The following is a 19,299-nucleotide window of genomic DNA, read 5'->3' as shown; positions in this document are numbered from 1 at the left end:
ACCAGCCAAATCTTCATGTTTATATAAACTAGTGAACCCATATCTGTTTACAAAACACACCCAATTACTCCTAGCAAAGCCCGCCCCACTGTCAGCTCTGCCAGACTTCCCCCACCGAGGCATGCACTGGAGTGTCCCGACCATGAGGGGTCTCAGGAGGCCCTGCTGAAACTGCTTCCCCTCTGGTGTTCACACAGGGAACATGGACGAAGCTCTGAAGACACGGCTCTTATTTTGGGATGAAGATCCCTTTGCCAATGAGGGACACAAAGGGCCCAGCCCACAGTTAGGGAAGGAAGCTTAGCCTCCTGCAGGCCTGGGAGCTGTGGCTACCAGGAGAAGGCAGCACTGCCCTGTCCCACCACGGCCCTGGGTCCCATGGAGCACCAAGAACACTCACGACGAACTGTGAGACCCACCAGGGAGGGCAGCCAGATCCACCATAGACAGCCGATCCACAAGGCCAGCTCACAGGACCCAACTGCTACAGCTGCACCGTAAGCACAGTTTCCTTCTGAGACCACAGGCAGCAGAAGGGTCAGGAAAACTGCCTGGCGTGTTACAGTGTTAACATGGTACCTCGGACATGGGGGCCGGGTGATGCAGACACTAGCTTTGCGCTTAAAAGCCTTCGTTATCAACTTGCAGAGTAATATCTGAACGGCACTCTGTCCCTGTGGTGGGGAGACCATCCTTGTGGGGCACTCACAGGTCACAGGCATTTCTCAGGGGGCACCCACATACTCTGGAAGGCAGGCTTTGAAAATCACTAACCTGAAAAGCCTACGTCCCTTGAGAACACGTGCTCCGGGAAGAGCAGCGGACCGGCAGTCCTGACCTCACACATTCCTCACCTTCTCTAATCAGTGTGGGAAAGGGACACCCAGCGGTTTTCACTCAACTGCCAGGATATGAACGCGGGTAAATATCCCGGGCATTTTGCTACAGCTTATTTTGTTCATTGTGTTGATATGACTGGACAAGAATGTCTTAGCTGAGCCAAGAAATGGTGAAGGGTGCCCACCCAGAACTCCACGGAGGTGCGGTTAAGGGGCCCTGGCTAGTGAAATGCATCCATATTGGCACAAAACACATCATCCATGCGATGCTTCCTCAGGACTACGTGAGTTTGTAGCTGTTTGGTCCTGTTTCATTATATATACAGTAAATCTTTTCACATGACAGGTGTTAACACTGAATTTCAGAAAAATCTCAGTAAGAATGACCCAGGCTCGGACTATCTGTCAGTAAGGAAAACAATCTTGATCAACAGGAAACGTGTCTGGATAAATTCAGGCATCTGAAAGTGAAATACAGGTTTTCACAACTCCATTGAGATATTTCACCTACCATAAAACCGACATGACAAGATATAGTCTGCGTTTGGGTCTGACTGCATCGGCTTGGCTGCTGACCACATCCACACACAGTAGGGCTGTGTTAACACCGAATTACAAGCAGAGTTCCCCTGAGGCAAGTGGGGGTGCGGGCCAAGCGTGTGCTCCTCCCCAAGGCAGCGCCCAGAGCGGCCGAGGCGGGCCGGCCTGGCTGCGGCCTTTGCTCCCTGGCTCCAGCGCCCACCCTGCCAACAGGCACCGGCCCATGTGGGGCCCCCGCCACCCTCAGGTGCAGGTGCCGGGAGCCCAGCCAAGGCACATCCTGAACACAGTGAAAAACATACTTCCCTCTGGAGGCTTCTGGAAACTGCTCACAAAGGGAAAAGCAAGGGGAATGGTCCCCATTCCTACCTTGCCCCTGGGTCCAGGGCAGGGGCCTGACCATCAGCCATGGTCGCCCTCCCTCCCCAGGGCGGCCCGGCTACTGAGATGGTCAGGAGTTCTGGGGGGAGACAAAGGGTCCCCACGTGTGCTCCTCACTGCCTGGAAGTCAGGTGCAAAGCCTGGCCCCCCGCAGCCAAGAGGATTTGAGAAACCAAACCAGGATGAGGAGGGCTGTGGATGGTTCTCTGCCAGTGACACGCACACAGACCACAAGGGGCTTCACTCTCCATCCAGAGAGGAGAGAGCCGGGGCACTGAGGCACTGGCGAGGCCCGGTGGAATGACCGAGGCCACACAGCACTGCAGAGGCCGGCTGGGATCCTCTCCGTGATGGCCGGGGCCGCCCCGACAAGCAGCGCCCTCGGGGAGGGCTTCCTGGCAATGCACGGAGCCCAGTGCCCGCATGTGGCCACTGCAGGGCCCCACCGCCCTCAGGGCCACGAGGTGGCTTGTCTGCACCCGGGTTTGTGGAGTATCCCCAGGCTCCTGGGGTGCGCGGCGCCCACCAGGTACTCTGGGAATTCCCTCACTGCTACTTAGGCTTCTCATGCCTTTCCCAAATGGTTTCCTTTAATACAACAATGTCCCAGAGACATGTTTCTATGATGGCAGGATGAAGTTAACTCATACAGTCCTGAGAGAAATCTGGAAACCTTCAAAATGTTACCATTTACAAGTTCAATAATAAAAGTTTTAAAAGCCTGTGGCACATGATGTCCTCAAGTTTGTCTATTCGTGGTTTGTGGGAATATCGTAATAGTCATTTCTGACACTTTGGGTTCCAAACCTTAGATACAGGAGTTATATATATATTTTTTAATGGGTAAAATGAATTGCCTATTCATGAAGCTGACAGCATTCAAGCCAGTCCCTTCCAATAACCCCAGTGTGTCTTTCATATTAGAGAACACATCTGTCCTCCACTACGACATTAGTACCCCTGGGAATGCCCTGGACAGGCTGGCCCTCCGGTGGGCTGTGGCCAATGAGCATCACCAGGGAATCGCTGCACAAGGACTTGCAGTGGGGCAGCTGCACCTGCTGTCCCACAGAGGCCAACTTTAAGTCCTAGGGGGGAGCTGGGCTACTCCCCAACCCCTCTATTCCACTGGCTTCACTGCTAGGAAGCCGCCCTCCTCATGCCCGCGCTGCCCCCACTGACCAGCCATCTCAGCAACAGCCCCGGACCCCAGTGAGACCTGTGCTCACCTGAGTGGTGTCAGTGAGAGTACCTTCCAGGCTAGCACTTCCTGCCAGCTCAGGACATCACCTAGAGGCCCCGCCTCTTCCAGCCCCACCCTCTCACATCCACTTCATCCCACCAAATTCCCTCATTTCTGGGGCCAAGTCGCTGCTCCCGTCCCCACACTCCTTCACATTCTGACCTCAAACTCCTACCACCGCCTACATGCAGTAAGTGGGAAAACCACAACTGGCTGATTCCAGTGCCCTCTCAAAGCCCTCAGTGTGCGTGCTATTCCCTGACATCCCCAGGGAGCAGCCGTGTAGGTCAGAAGGCAGCAGAGCCGACGGGAACCAACAGACACGGACAGACACCGCGCCATCACTCCCTCCAGGGCCGGATTTCCTGAAGTTTTCATTTCTTCACCACTCATGTTCCACTTATTAAAATGAGATTATCCATAAATACAGAGGGGGAAAGGGTGTAGTATCAATATCATGCAGACAATTCTCAGCCAACATTGTAATATTTTCTGTTTTTTGTGTTTGGGTCAGGAGCATGATTGAAGGACAGAGAACCCGAGAGTGTGGGACTGGGGTGGGGGTCAGAGGGCAATGCCCCCGATGAACGGTGGTTCACAGGTAGGCTGTCCCGAGAGCCACTCCTGCTTCCTGCAGAATCAGACCCTCAAGCAGGGTGGGAAGCAGCACTAGGTGGTGTTTAGGGCGTCATCAATCACTCCCAATAGGCTCAAAGGCCACTCAAACCTTAGGGACTATGGGAGCATAGCCCCCTTGCTCCCGGCCCGCGCCACCCTTCCTGCAGGGTCTCTGCCCTTCCCCACTCTGTCACCAGGGCGCACCATGTCTCACGCAGAGTAGACAGAACTAGCTAGCAGCCCCCAAGCCCAGGCTCTGTCCTCCACTGGTGCACACCTTCATCCAGGGGCTTCCACCTTCTGGGGTAATGCTCTGGTCCTCCCTAAATGTGCCTGTGAAGCTCACAGACTCATTTCTATTCACTGTTGGGGTCCTGGGGTTCCAAGTCATCTGCCTTTGGTCCAGCACCACACAGAGCCAGGTATGAAGGCAGTAGATGAGGTCCGGGACCCACAGGGCCTGCCGGGATGAGTACAGGTGGCCACTGGCCAGAGCAGAGAACTCAGGGGAGCCTGAAAATCTCAAAGCAAAGGTCACCTGGGAGGGGCCCTGGAGAAGAGGAGGCTGTGTTTTGGCACAGAAGGGCCATTTAATCCACAAATCCTGGGCAGTCCTAACACAGCACATCCACGACTCTGCTGCAAAAGAGAAATCACCCCAGGGGCCATCTGCCAGCGTGCAGCATGAACGGCAAAATATAGGATAGCCTTGATCACACTTAATAGAACTGGAATCCTTAGTTACCTAAGGAGCAGGCTCAACAGATGGGTTCCAAGGACCCAAGTCACAGGGAGCCGAAGAGGCCCCAGAGGAGGGGACCAGAGGATCGTGGGCTGGGGGCAAGGGCACGGCTTGGGCCTCTTGGCTTATCTGGACAAGAATCACCCAGGTGAAACCACGTGAAGGGGGTGGAGAATGCGTGAACAGTACTCAGGAGACACCATTCCTGGGGAAGTCACGTTGATGCCAAGTGAGTCCATTTGTGCACATGGCGCCCTCCACCTACAACCTTACACACCGAGTAACAGTGCCCAGAAAGAAGCCTGCACCTCAGAAGCTCCCGTGGAGAGCCAATGCCCTCGGGGGGCATGTTGGGGGGGTGCCTGTGCCTCACCTCCCATGGGGGGCCTCTACTGCTGACTCACCAGATGGATCACAAGACCCGTGTCTCCGTGGATGTCAGGGCAAGTCCTACCTCACGTCATGTACCTCTAGAGCGAGGATTGTAGTTGACGCCCAAGATGCTTAATCTGCACGGAAACTCAGCATCAGGTTCTCACTAGATACTAAAAGAATGTTATAAAAATCAACACGCTCATCAAAGGAGAAGCCACTAAAAGACGAGACCACAGTTATTTGCTCCGAGGGAAAGGTGAGCGCCTGGAAGGTCGCCTTGCATAACGCGGGGCAGGTCGCCTCTGAGAGAGCCCAGAGCGGGAAATCAGGGATTCGGCTGCCGTCTGCAGCGCGCCCGGGGCCAGAGCAGGCTGAGGTCACACCCTCCTCACCCTTTCCATCTAAACGTCACACAAAGCACAGGGACTCGCAGACATGCAGGGACTTCTGGAGTTTGGCGCAAGGTCCAAGGATCTCCGGACATGTGTATGCCCACACAGCGCAGACACTCACCCATCACCTCAGGGCATCCGGCCAAAGAAAAGCCACCGGATGCTCACATTGTTTTCCATGTTCATCTTAAAAAGCAACGCTTTTGGTTATGAACACATTTCCTCCAAGGTAAGCTCTTCACACTGAAAAGAGATGCCACAAAGGTTTCGGTGCTGAAATCATTCTGGTTAAAATCTGGTATTGCCTTTGGCTGCACACTTCAGGCCAGTAAAGGAGCGTGGCTGGAAGCTGGTGCAGCTGAGCCCAGCGCCAGGGCTGCACTCCCCGTGCCCGGGCACCCAGAGCTGGGGCTTCCCGCCACGAGGGAAGGGCTGGCAAACAGATCTGAGCCTCCCCCAACTCTCAGATGTCTGAGGCAAACAGCAAAGTAGGCTCATCTCCTCTTCCATCTGCATTACCCCTGAATGTTACCAAACTTCAGATAAAGAATCCTCCTCACAACACTGTTTCCAAAACATCACGAGAGGCCTGGGGGACACCCCAAGGGGAGAAGGTGCTGCGTGAGCCACACTGACCCGCACTGTCATTTCCCAAGACGTCTGTCATGGTGTCCTATTGCTTCTAGAACTTACTTGAATCCCCCAAAAGGACATCCCACCGTGTCTTCCTAAAAAATGTCTGCGGGGACTGGCATTAGAGGTTGCATTCATTCAAGGACTTCTGTGGTCATTTAAGTGCCTGGGTCACCTGCCTAGTCCACCTGAGGGCAGCCACAGCTGTCTGACACAATGAAGGACACCTGAGTAAACCTTTGGCATATCAATTGATCAGAGTTAATTTCATCTTATTTATTTACAATAAATTAAAAGGCATCTTCAAGGGGACTCTGATAGAGTTCAAATTTTTCACAAGAAAAATACAGATCAATCAAGATAATAGAAGCCAGACAACCACAACTTGACAGACACGTGTGATTCAGAGAGGAGGGAACTAAGGTGCAGAGAAGTGCCCAGTGGGCGGGGATGGAGGGCTGTTCCCACAACGGCCCCAGGGGAGATGGCCACCACTCCACCCAGGCGCCTGCTCCAGACCCAGGGTGCCAACACCTTCAGGACCTCCCCCGTGTCATCCTAGGTGTGATAACTGGAAGAACTCATCTTCAAAGTATCTGCTTGGAGAGTTTTCCCGCCAGCCACTGCAATGTGCTTCCTGTCCGTGGCCCAGATTCCACACCTGTGAGTCCAGGGGACTCTGTGGCCTCGGCTGGAACAAGTCTACAAAACACTTGATGGTCACGGGCTGAGCCACTGGCTGAGATAATCATCCTTGGACCTGCATGGATCGCATCTCATCTAATGTGCTGTGCCGAGAACTCACGGAGCCCTTGAGCACTGGCTTGTGACCCTGGGCACGGGGCCCAGTCCACCTGCGTCCCCTCCCCTCATCAGAATGGTGGGAAAGGTCTGAGTGCCCCACGTGGAGTGCCACCAGGAGCAGACTCAGTGGGGACACTTCCCTGAAGGTGTCCTGTGTCCCTCCGAGGGCTTAAGGCAGCCCCACCTGACACCCCCCTGGGGAGACATCTCTCCACAAGACGAGTCAGGCCCAGTGCCTAGTGAAGGTCTGAGGAAGCCTGACTCTCCCAAACTTGGTGCCATTTTCCAGACCACAGAAACTGAGCGTGGCATGAAGGACTACCATCCACATGTCTGCACGAGCCTGTTCCCTGCAGCCTGGCAGGTCCCCACTGCCCTGCCCGTGTCCATACTCCTGGGCTCACACCCCCCAGCACACCCTGAGGAAGGCTCCTGGCCTTGTGGGGAGGAGCGCAGGCCCTGTCCCCCCAAGCCTCCACCTGTCCTCTGCCCTGTGCCCCCTGCCCCCTGCCCTCCAGGGCAGCCCTGCAGCCTGGCCACGCAGTGACACCTGCTCATCACCTGAAGCAATGCATATATTCCCCTCCTGATAAAAGTACCTGATGCCAGAACTCCTGAAGCTCCCTCCTGAAACGTGCTGCGCCTTCCCTCTGGTCTTGCCTCCATCTGGAGAGCATTTGAAAACCCAGTACCATGCAGACGACCATGAGCAAAGGACACTCCAACACCCTGGTGCCAGGACTGCCACATCTAAGTCACTGTAAGGCTGTCACCAAGTGGTGCCAGGGAAGATGTCCTGGAGCAGCCCTGCTGAGGGATCACCAGGCCTGGATCAGAGAGGGCTGGGTGTGGGAGGACCCACCACATGGCCCAGCTTTGCTTCAAGTCCAAACCGGACGGACATTCACAGCAGGGAAGCCCCGCCCCCGGGAACAGCCACAGCCACAGCCCATCAACCCAGCCCTCTGTGCACTGCCCATCACTGCTCCCAGGGCAGACACGCAAACCCAGTCTCCTCCCTGGTGACACAGTCCAGGCAGTGTCATTTTGGAGTGATGTGTGAAGCCAGCTTTAAAATGGTCCACTGGTGACCCAGCCATGCCCAGAAACCAGCCCCCATGTCCTGACACCCTGAAAGTGGGAGACTGATGCCCACATGCCCACCCTAGTGTCCTTCCTGCAGCGCTCCGGGGTCCCCGAGCACAGGCATCAACACACAAAGGCTGGGCTGGGCTCTTCCCTGCTGGCTGCAGGGAGCCCGCAGCCCTGCGTAGTATAAGGCCTCACGTGTGGAGAGTGGGGTCGCAGACGGTAAAGACCCATCACACAGGCTTACAGGGCGCATCACTGTCACCTGCCTCAAGGCCCAAGAAGCACCTGGGAATGCGTGCAGATGGGCAGCTGGCAGCATTATCCAGAGTGGATGACCCGATCTTAGGATGGGCTTTAGGATGGTCATGGGGTCGCAGTACCCACGACCCCACGACCCAGCAGCCTCCCCGACAGCCTGGCCGTGACCCCTGACCCCAGCAGGGAGAAAGGCCAGCCGGGCTGCTCCTCTGCTTCCTCTGCAGGATTCCATCACAGACCTCCACGGGAGAGTGAGTCCCAACCACGCTTCCACAGGTGAGCTTTAGGAAGGCGAAGAGAGAACGTGAGCATGACACCTCCAAGCAGAGAGCACAGGAGAGAGAAGGGCTGGCTGCCCACAGTGGGGAGAGCCAGCTGCCCTCCAGTGGCCCCCGCCAGGTGGACACAGCCCCCGCCTCCTGAAAACCGTGACCTCTACCCACGCAAAACAGCTGCAGGGAGAAAAGGTGGCACGGGGCATGCAGGTCTGCCCCACAGTCTGTCATTTAATTATTTCATGTTTAAAGAAAACTCATAAACTAGACCCAAAGCCAGCGGCCCCATCCTGGCCCTGTCTGGTGTCAGGGTGAAGCAGCAGACTGTGCCCCTGCCCTAAAGATGAGAGAGTGAAGTGTCAGATCCAGGACCCCCTGCATCAGGGCTGTACCCCAGCCTGTGCCCCCTTATCAGGGCTGCATCCCCTGCCGCATCCCAGCCTGTCCCCCCAGCATCATGATGGTACTTCCAGCCTGTACCCCCATATCAGGGCTGCATCCCCTGCCACATCCCAGCCCATCCCCCCGGCATCATGGCTGCACCCCAGCCTGCACCCTCTGCCCTTGGGCACTGCTAGGCTCCCACTCCCCCACCTGCGGGACCAGGGTGGAGACCGACTCCTGGCCACAGTTTCCTTGGCAATTTGGAGCCAGAAGGGAGGTCTAGACCTAAGAGCTGCAAACTTAGAGAGCTACCCTGAGTTCTCAGCAAACTGGGGAACCCAAAAGAATTATAGAAAAAAGGGTGAAAAAAAATTTGTGATTCTTAAAAAGTCTGGCTAGAATTTGGCTGAGCCAAGTTCTGGGCTAATTCATATGTGCTTCTCGGAGCTTTCAGCCCATGGAGCCGTCCAGCTGGGGCCTCTCCATACCCCTGCCTGCGGGGAGCGGCTGACCTGGCCTCCCTGAGCCCAGCACGCAGGGCCACGGGGCTGCCAAACCTCCTGTGGCCAGCCTAGGCCACCGCAGGAGGCAGAAGGGCTCGGAGTGGCCACGTTCACACTGGGCAGCCTGCAGGGAGCCTCAGGGCCAGAGAGAGACGGGGGAGGTAGAGACAGAGACAGAAGCAGAGAGATCTACCTCTACCTTTGGTCAGCCAATGAAATCTTTTTGTCATTTTTTGTTAAAATTGAGGATAAAGAAGGAAGAGCAAGGATGAGATCTTGAAGAAAAGGGCTGCCATGACCACTCCAGGAAGAAAGGGCCGTGGTGTGCACAGCGGGCCTGGGGGCCACCCCCATGCATACCTGCAGCACCACGCGCTCCGGGCGCACCCCTGCCCTCCACCCCAAGATGCATTCACCTGCACAAACCTCAGCACACACAGTGGGCGTGTACCAGCCCTGAGGAGCCCTGGATTCAAAGCTGAGCATCCCGATTCTCCGGGACATGGGGATGCCCCCAACCCGACCCCAGCTCACACCCTCTGGGATGGAGCTGACACCTGCTGCCCCGCCACAGCCCAGGACCCCCGAGCACCAAACCGCCGGGCCGCCCAGGTCCCCCACCTGGACTTGGGGCCGAGCCTGCGGAGTTGGTCGTGGCTGCCAGAGGAACCCCAGTAGGCAGGCAGGCACGCCCCGCCTGTGGCGGCTTGGGAACCAGCAGCTTCTGAGACAACCTGCAGCGAGGCCGGCGCATGCCCACTGTCCTCCATCAGGAAGAAGAGACACAGGAAGAAAGCACAGAAATGAAGGCAAAGCAAGAGGAATGTGATCGGAATCTGAACGAGCCCAGTAATGATTTTTAAATTTCCTTCAGGTTTTTGGATACAAAAATGTAGCCGGTTTCTGAGCCTGGATGTCAACTCGCAGTCAATGGAATGTGTCTAAAGGGACACGGGCTGGCCGGTCACCATCCCGGAGTGTCCCTCCCTAAACCCATGTTTGCAGACTTTATGGGAACCTCTGGGGAGAGAGGCAGATGGCGCAGCACACACTTCCCAGCTGCCGCTGCTCTTCCTGTAAAATCCACCTGTAAACGGACATGCGTGAGAACTCGGTCCCTGGAGAACAAGCGAGCATGTTGATTCAGGGGTGCCATGGGGGAAGCGCCTGCCTTAATAAGCCCGACTCCCTAGGCGAGCTGGTCCTGCAGCAGGCGGCGCCTCGTGCCCGTGCCTCCCGGGCTTTAGTCACCTGAGGCCAGACCCCGCCTCGGCGACCTCAAGCTCTCACCTCCTAGCGGAGCGACAGATCCGAACTGAACACGCAGACCCAGACTTCCAAAAAGGTTCTAGAAACATCTAATAAAAATGTCCCTTTTTAATTCCATTTTAACATCTTTGCATCGTGAGTCAAACCTTTAAAGCCGGGAAGCTGAACGCAGTGCCTGAACTCCTGCCAAGCAGCAGAGAGTCGAGCGGTCGTTTTGTCGTCAAGGCAGCATTTTGCAGGGGGTCGAAACCCCAAGCTGCAGGGAGCCCCTGGGGCCGGCCGGACTGCTCTCGGGCTCCCCCGCGTGGTGGACGCGCAGACCGTCCCCGCTGCCAGCTCCACGGGCGAGGGGCCCTCCCCGCGGCCCCCCGCGAGCCACCCCGGCTTCCCCAGCAGGGTGGAGACGGTCGGAGCTGCACAGGGCGCAGCAGAGGACTCAGGGCCTCACCCAGATTATCTCTGAATGAAAAGAAAGATCTGCCCTTGGCAACTCCCTCTGAAAGATAAATGTTTAAAGAATGAAGAACCGATCAGCATGGGCACATTCTGGGGATCCAGAAAAGCTGCAACGGAGCAACGTGTATATTCAGGTCAGAGCTGTTACTTTCCTTACCCTGAGGTGTTGACAAAAATTGAAAATACACACACCCACAAAATATATAAAGGCACCTGCGAGGGATAGTACAGGACAAATGAGATGCTATCGTAAGAGCACAGAAAGCTGGCTGTCTCTGCTCCAAGACAGAAAGGTGCAGAGGGTAAAGGCAATTTACTGTATGTACCGGGCAGAAGTCTCAGCCCCATGCCCTGGCTGCAGCCCTCCTGCTCCTCAGGAGGTCGCCTGTGCAGAAACACTGCGGGGACTCACAGCTGGCTGAACAACGGCGCCAGGGTGTCGATTATTGGATCAGAGTAAGCATGCGCAGTGAGACCACACTGACTGTACCCGGGAGTCCCTCAGTGTCTTACTGATGATTTCTAACATGTTGATTGCAGGTGGAGAGAGGGGCCGGACGCAGCCCAACCTCCTGGGTCTTTTACCTGCTGTAGTGAATCACCACAGCACACGTGCATCTCATCTCCTGGGAGGGCACCCTACCCTCAGGTGTGTGGAGGCCAGCCCGTTAAAGGGGAGATGGGAACTAGGAACAAAGCTGTGTCAGCAGAGGCACAGTTCCAACCTGGGAGAATGGGCTCCACATGCAAATTTATAGCAATAATACATAAAACCTAAGTCCAAACAATTCAGAAAAACAACTGGGGAGACTATCTTAACAGAATTTCCAGTCTACAAAGTGACAGGAAAGTCAGCAAGCCACACATTACTGCCATCCTGCAAGGTCAGGTTCTGGGGTCTGTGTGGGCCTGAGGGCCACAGTGGCGGGAGGGTGTCTTATCAACCAGGGTGCAAAAAGATTCAGAGAGGGAAGCGGAGGCCTCAGGTGGGCAAGGGTCCCGACAAACGACGAGGGACCCAGGCAGAGCTGAGCAGACACACAGGCACTTGGCCGCCCGTGCCAGCTTCAGAGCCCTCCAAACACCAAGACCTCCAGGAGCAAGCGAGCCGGAGTCAGGAAGGATGGTCGGCTGGGGAGCAGGCGCCTAGGCGCCTCCCTTGGTAACTGAGCGAATGGCTCTTGGGACAGAGGATGTAAATTCTTGTTAACTCAGCAAAGATGAACTTGGAGAGATTACGGGATGCTCAGCCCACGTTCACACCCAGGTCCCTCCAGCATCCCTAACCCACCGCTCCTCACACAGAATCCTCCCGTGAGGACTTGTACTCTGTGAATGGCATTAGACCAGGGCACCAGGGTGTGCCTATCATCCTCTTGTTAAAGTTTAAAACTTCATACATATTTCTTTGGACAGCAACCGAGGATGCCGGAGCCTGAGGCCATGGTACTGTATGGTTCCACAGACAGAAGCCTTCCCCCTCCCCTCTCCTGCTCCTCCTCTTTTCTTCCTCCTCCTCCTTTTTAAAGGAAACCACATTTAAGGCAGAGACCATGGTGGACACTGCCTGCATCCCTGTCTCTCTGGCCTGAAGCCGGACTGTGTGCAGAGTGAGTTCTGACCGGCAGTGGATGCAGGGACCCAGCAGGCGGGCTCAGGGGCCCGGCAGGCAGACTAGGGACCCAACAGGTGGTCAGGGACCCAGCAGGTGGACTTAGGGACCCAGCAGGTGGACTAGGGACCCAGCAGGTGGTCAGGGACCCAGCAGGTACACCGTTTGTCTGGGGCCCAGCACCTCATTGTGGCAAATATAACAATCCCTCTTAAAATAGGTATATTAAAACATTTAATGAGATTGATCTTTGGCAAGAAAGTTAATATGGAAAAGCACATTTTATACCGCAGTCAAGTTACTGGCACTTTGCAGAAATGGTTCCAGGGAGCACTTTTTCCCAACAGGGGCCACGTGATGCTTGGAACCCTAATCCTAAAAATAGGCTATGAACTCTCAAAATGACACTCATTTGACAGTACTGACCCTGCCAGCTGACAGAATGGCAGGACACTAACTTCTTTTTTTTGAAAGGTCAATTTTTTTAATGAATTTTAAATGTACTGTTTAAAAAATATATTCTTGATTACACAGACCCAAGTCCTACATGGGTATGAATCAACACACACCAGCAAACTGTTCTAACACCTTCCAAAAGTCATGAGTTGTTTCTAAAGTTGTAAGCATACATGGAATTTATTTCTTATTCTATCATTTCTATTTCATATTTAAAAATGACTGGCTTTTCATATTGGAGGTGACTGTACCTTATGTAGTCTTTCTTTGTCATTTCATTTCTAATGAAGGATGTGGTGGTGACCTCCAAAACTCTGACAAATTCTGCACAGTGGTTCTTCTCTCGATTTGTGTATTTTTCCTAATGATGTAAGAAAAATGATGGTCTGCCGTTTCTGGCCTGCTGTGGGCTAGGCTGGCCTGACCCTGACATCAGATAGATGTTTCTTACCCCAGGAAGGAGAACAGCTGTCCACAACGCACTCACCTGGTGGGGAGGGTGGGCTCGTTTCTAGCACTTCAATTACTGGATAAATAAATAAAACAAGCCAGCTTGGGCAGAGCTACCCACCTATGACAGCATTTTTTGGCCAACAGACTGACGAACTTGCTCTTTAAGACGGGACCAAAATCTAACACACTTAAGAGCATCCAGATGAAATAGGCCTGACTGGCGGTGCCACACTGGAGTGTTCCGAGCCAGGCATTGATGTGCCACAGATTATTGTGTTTCTCTGAAACTCTTCATGCTTTCTGAAACTTCATTATTCCTGGAAGACTCTTTGCCAGCAACCTCAAACAGTAAGAGCTGGCTTGCCCCACACACAACAGAAAAAAAGTCTGCCTGGGGCACGGGCTCCCTAATGGGAGGGTCGGGGATGCGAAGACGGCAGCGGCCCACCCAGCACAATGCACTGGCCACCAGGACAGAGCTGGCAGAGGGCGGCTGGCTGGCGCTTTCAGAGGGGCAGATATGAGGAATAGAAACCAGGAACCTCTCACAGAGCTTCAGCTGGTGCTAAGACGGAACTAGCAGCACTCGGTGGGCCACATACTGGTTCCAGGAGATGCAAAAGATATTCACTGTGATGGGGACAGAAGCAAGGGAAAAGAAGAGACAGCGCAGGGACAAGGGAAGACACACATCTAACCACATCAACATCTCACCTTCTCTGACAGGGCAGCTGGATATACACACATTCAGTCATGCTTAATAAAACTGAATATAATTATAGCTTTAGCCTTTCTGAGACAGCCTCCTTGTTGAAAATTCTAATCGAATTTGGCCAGGTATTATGGTATAAAAGTTTCCGTTTATAATTTTTTTTTTTAATTCTGACAATATGAATGTGAGTTAACATTTCACTTGGAACCATTATTTGTGTTTTATGACAGATCTTTGCTCTTTGATTTTCATAAAACCACATTAGAATGTTTGTTATTATCACTTTTAGAATAATTCCTTCTTGGCCCCTATGCAACGAGGATTCCGTTTCCTGAAATCTTCCCTCTTGTGGGCTTCAGTTAAATAGTCAATATATCGTTAAGTGTTATTCAGACTTAAAAAAACTAACACATATTAATAGTGGAATCTTGTCCATTAGCAGCACCATCAATGGGAGGACATAAAACTGACAATTCTAGTTCTCTATAAATGAACACAGAAAATCACTCCTCAATTTTTCTTCTCCAATTCCTAGATCCTTACTGGGATTTCATCATTCTGCATGTGCTTCTTGTATATGTGGAAGAGTGTTACTTTTAATTCGAAACTGTATCAATGCTACCTTATCCTGCACCCCCAAATCCCACTGCCAGTCTTCATAAAGCCCCCATCCTAAAACCCTGCTGGTCCTGAAGGCTTCTTTTGATGTAGAATTATGAGGGAATCTGTTCTGTCCTGAGCCACTGCCACCTCTGTGGCATGGATGCCCATTTACTGCCCAGCCTCGTCAGGGCCTGACTTGCTCCTAGTTTCATGTATGGTCTTGATTTCAAATCAAAACTAAAGCGACTCCTCCAGATGTTTGGGTTTTGAGTCTCCATGCTTCTAGGTTGGAAACTTTTGATTGTGTTTAGTTTCCTGTCCTCCACCCGCTCCGGGGTCCGTCCTCCCCTGGTAATGAAACGCAGCCTTCCCAGAGCTTCGAATGCACTAGAGGCACCGAGGCACCGGCAGTGGGAGGAGAAAAGCCCAGAACACCACAGAGGCTGCAGGGCGTGGGGTGAGAACAGCATCCCAGCAGGGGACACGCAGGCCCAGAGGCACAGTTTTGATGCTGACATTTCAGCAGTATCAATACCGGATCAGTGATGGACATGCTAATGATAAAACACTTCTGGGTGTAAATACGAGCAAGTGCTGTTCCTATCACCTTCCTTTCAAGGCAAATATATCTGTATTGAGTGGAAAACAGCCTTTTCAGCCATCATCCCCTGCTCCCCAAGGCCTGCAAGTCCGGAGCACTCACTGAGTGGACACCCAGAGGAAGGTGGGAAAGGCCGAGCTGTCAGGGGAATAAGGGCACTGGGGGATCCTAAAGACCCTCAGGTGACACAGAAAACAGTGCAGGGGGCGTCCCCCTTCTTCCCCCCCACAAGGAAGAGAAATGATTTCAGGTTGTATTTGGAAACACCGAGGTTGGAGTGATGTCCAGGCTCTCACACTCCCCTTATCTTGTCAGTGTGGACACAGCAGACCCTTTCCAATAGGCCCTTGTGAGCCCCAGACGAGAAAACACACGCGCAGTGCCCTCAGCAGAGTGTGTGGTACGTGGCAGCTCATAGCCAGGCCTGGATGTGAACCTAGGAGAGCCTCAACCGCCAGCAATAGGCGGGGTACGAGAGGGCCGGCAAACTACCCCTTTCCCAGCATGGGAGGCACGCCATGCAGCCGGCTCCACGGTGAGCCTACTGGCTCTAGCTCAGAGGCTGCTGGGAAAGGGAAAACAAGGCCCCTCACTGCCCCTGAGGAAAAACACTCAGGTCCTGCTACCGGCCACCTGTCAGAATCCATACAGCTGCACCTGGACAAAGTATAAGAAGTGTGCTCATGTGCATCAACTCTTAGAAGAAAAGAATTATGTGTAACCAAACAATTTATACCAGAAATTATTCTCTCATCTCAGCCATTCACAGAAATGAAAACAAAAAGTCAACCATTCTTCACATGAAAAATGGACATGGTCTGGCCTAAGACTGTACCTACTCCTTCAAGGAAGAAATAGACCTGGACCCAGATTAGGGCACAAAGACACACTTAACCACACCACCTGTTGATGGGAAATGACCCTGAAGTCTCACATCAGGCAGAGTCCCCAGAAAGAAACACAGAGCAGTGGGGGTGATCGAGTCCAGTGACACTCTGCCAACACCGCCCCCCAAACAAAGACCATTTGGTGCAGCGAGAGAGGAAGACAGGACCGAGAAGCCAGTAGGGCAGACTTCCACCCCCAAAGAGGCGATCATCTCCTGCACTCAGGAGATGGAATGGAAGGAGAGAGAGCGCGTTTCCCATTTCCACGTCCAGGCCTCCAGTCAAGCTCATGTGCACGCCAAGGGTCAGCGGCGTGCTCTGAGTACCTGAGACAGGCACCAGCACCATGAAGTCAATACCCACACACCCCCGAAGGACACAGAAACACATGAGCCGGTAACTATGGCACTTAAAACCATCCCGTATGGACCAGTGGCATGGACTCCTCAAAAATGATGTTAGCTGAAGAATATGGGCCAGGCATATTAACAGCCTTACCTTAATCCTCACAGCATGCTAAAGAGGTATTATTACTTCATCCCTACTTTACAGACAAGGAACCTGAAGATTCAAAAAGCTAAGTAACTTGCCGAGGGTCACACTTTCAGAAGTCTCCAGCTGTCATTCCCAGGCTCCCGTGAACTGACCCTGCCCGTCTTGTTTATTAAAGATCAGATGTAAATCTCAGAGAGAGCCATTCCTCTGGAAACGAGATCCCCAAACACTGAAAAGTGATCAGAAAAGAGATTTGCCCCAAAAGAAGATCCAGCATGCCTCACATCTCACGACCCACCAGCCCCCTCTTGATTTCCAGGACAGGAAGGAGTATGCTGGCCTATTGTATGGTATCACTTTTTCTGCTGGATGCAAAAGCAATGCTGTACTTTATGCTAAAATGTAGTTTTAAGGGAAGTGGAGTAAGAGTGGCCCTTCCTGCGTCGTATGCACAGCCAGCCTCCGCACAGGAGCCACATAGGGGCCAGCGTCGCTGCAGCCCAGAAAACCTTTAGCGCATCCTTAAGAAGGCAAAGGACAAGCGGTTTACAGAAAATGGTTAAACAGGAAGAGAGCAGGGAGAGAAGAGCATGTGCAGAGATCTGATACATGCCAATAATTAACATCTTGATTCTGGTTTTCCACAGAGGGATCAACCAGGGCTCGCCCAGGACAGCAGGTAGATAACAGCAAACATTTCCCACTTTTCAGAAAATCTGTGGCAACTGTACATAACCTCTTGCTATACAGTTCAGAAGAAAAAGCTGGGGTCTTGTTAAGGGAAGTGGTCTCAGAGTCTCTGTGGTCTTTAATGCCCTGTGGGGCAGGGGTCTGTGTGTGTGTGCATGTGTGTATGTAGCAGGTATATATGTGTAGCTGTATGTACCCAAAAGGACACACAACAAATACTGCTTGTGGTCCCTCTGGGCAGATGCCAGTTCTGCGAAGGAAAGCTGAGCATGCGAAAGTCTCCTTCAAGTTTCCAGGGAAGGAACAGTTTCTAATCTACAAGTCGTTGGTGAGACACAAGGCAGGGACCCAGGACTGCTCCAGAAGAATTTTAGGTATGAACAATGAACTCACCATTCCTTCCCCTCACGCTGCTTTAAAAAAACAGTTCACAGGACTGCTTCAAATTTGCTGAAAAGCAGAACCAGAGCACAGCTCTTTTCAACGAGGGAGTTTCAGGTACAACGAACGCCTTCAGGACAAGTCTCGGCCACTTAAACGCGTCTCTCCACCAGAGGTGTGCCCTCTACTTTCGTGTTTCTCAAGCACTTGTTCAAAAACACATCTAAGTGGAATATTTTCGTTTCTGCAGATTGCATTAATCATGGGTTCGCAAACACGGCGAGCCCACGAGGTCTGCCCGCGCTGGGGGCTGCAGACGCCCAGCCTGGCCCGCGGCCGGTGGCTTGGCCCGGGCCCTGCACATAGCTGGCCGCTTGGCACCGCGCGCCTCGCCAGCCACGCTGCTGCGCCCAGTTGCAGCTCAGAAAGAAAAGCGCCCAGCGGTCACCCGCGCTGACCCACGCGCTCCCTCGGGTGCGCGCCTGCTTGCGCGCAGAGCCCCGGCCGGGAGGCCCCGGACTTGTGTGCCTGCGCGGCCGAGTGAAAAGCAACCTTTATTTTGAATGCCATATGCGCCTTCCCCCATTCACTCAGGGAGGGTCAGGAGAAGCTTGTGGGACCCACGCGTAGAACCCAGGACCTGCAGCCCCTTCACCCGGCCAGCGGCCAGCGGGTCCGCGTGGCGCACACGCCCAGAGCCGGGAGCCCGGGAGCCGGGAGCAGGGCACTGAGCCGGCGGAAAGACGCGCCCCAGGCCGGTGAGCGGGCCGTCCGCGGGCGGGGACTCAGGACACCCGAGCGCGCCCCGCCGCCCCTCCCGGAGCCCGGACCGCGGAGTCTGCGCAGCGGCCGCTGTCCAGCCCGGGCCTCACCTGCTCGGCCCCGCCGGTGGAGCTGGCCCCACCTCCGCCGGGGCCACCTGCTCCGGCGCCCGGGCGCGGAGGCCGGAGGGGCGGCGGCGGCGGCGGCCGGACTCACCGTGAGCGCCGAGAACTTCTGCGCGGGCGCGGGCGGGAGCAGCCCCGCGAGCAGGGGCAGCCAGCAGAGCTGGGGCGGCAGCATGGTGGCCGCGGGCGCTGGCGGACGCGCGGCGCGGGGGCTCGGGCGGTACCGTCCCCACTGCTCCGGGGGCCGGGCTCCAGCAGCGGCGCTCCCGCACCGAGCGCTCCGCCGCGTCCTCGCGGCCTCCCGGGCGGCTGTCAAATAGCCCCAGAGCTTCCCGGATCCTCCCTCCCGCCTCCTCCCCCCGCCTCGTCCCCTCCCCCAGCCCCACCTCCCGCCGCCGCCGCGCCCGCCTCGCTCGGACGCGCGCTCGCCGAGGGCCGCCCTGGGCGCGGGGCTGCGGGGCGCGAGGCAGAGGGGGGCCGGGGCCGGACGGATGCCTGCGAGGGCGGCGCGCTGCGTCGTCCCCACGCCCGAGCGCACCCTGGCCCAGCCACTGGATGCTGGCCTCCTCTCCAACCGGGGCCCACAGCCGGTGGCACACCACCAGCCTGCGGGCAGGTCCGCCCACCCGCTGGGGCGCCTAGCCCCCAGCCTCAGCCCCCCGTGGTTCTCCGAGAGATCCGGACCCTGATGCCCACCTCGTCCTGCCCAGAATGTCGC

The 19,299-nt window shown here is 54.8% G+C and overlaps 1 protein-coding gene across 2 annotated transcripts in view; it reads right to left on the bottom strand.

Moving 5' to 3' along the window:
* Positions 1 to 18,928, bottom strand: part of SMOC2 (SPARC related modular calcium binding 2) — a 128,372-nt gene extending 109,444 nt beyond the window's left edge. The window contains exon 1 of one of the 2 annotated variants that reach the window (XM_037020901.2): positions 18,673 to 18,928. In XM_037020901.2, the coding sequence (XP_036876796.2) occupies positions 18,673 to 18,756 (84 nt within the window). In that variant the 5' untranslated portion in view covers positions 18,757 to 18,928. The remainder of the gene's footprint in view (positions 1 to 18,672) is intronic. The other variant, XM_037020902.2, reaches the window with a different exon arrangement.
* Positions 18,929 to 19,299: the final 371 nt, after the last annotated feature.

Source organism: Manis javanica, chromosome 13 (genome assembly GCF_040802235.1).
Source record: "Manis javanica isolate MJ-LG chromosome 13, MJ_LKY, whole genome shotgun sequence".
NCBI classification, from domain to species: Eukaryota; Metazoa; Chordata; class Mammalia; order Pholidota; family Manidae; genus Manis; species Manis javanica.
This window is presented reverse-complemented; position numbering and strand designations above follow the sequence as displayed.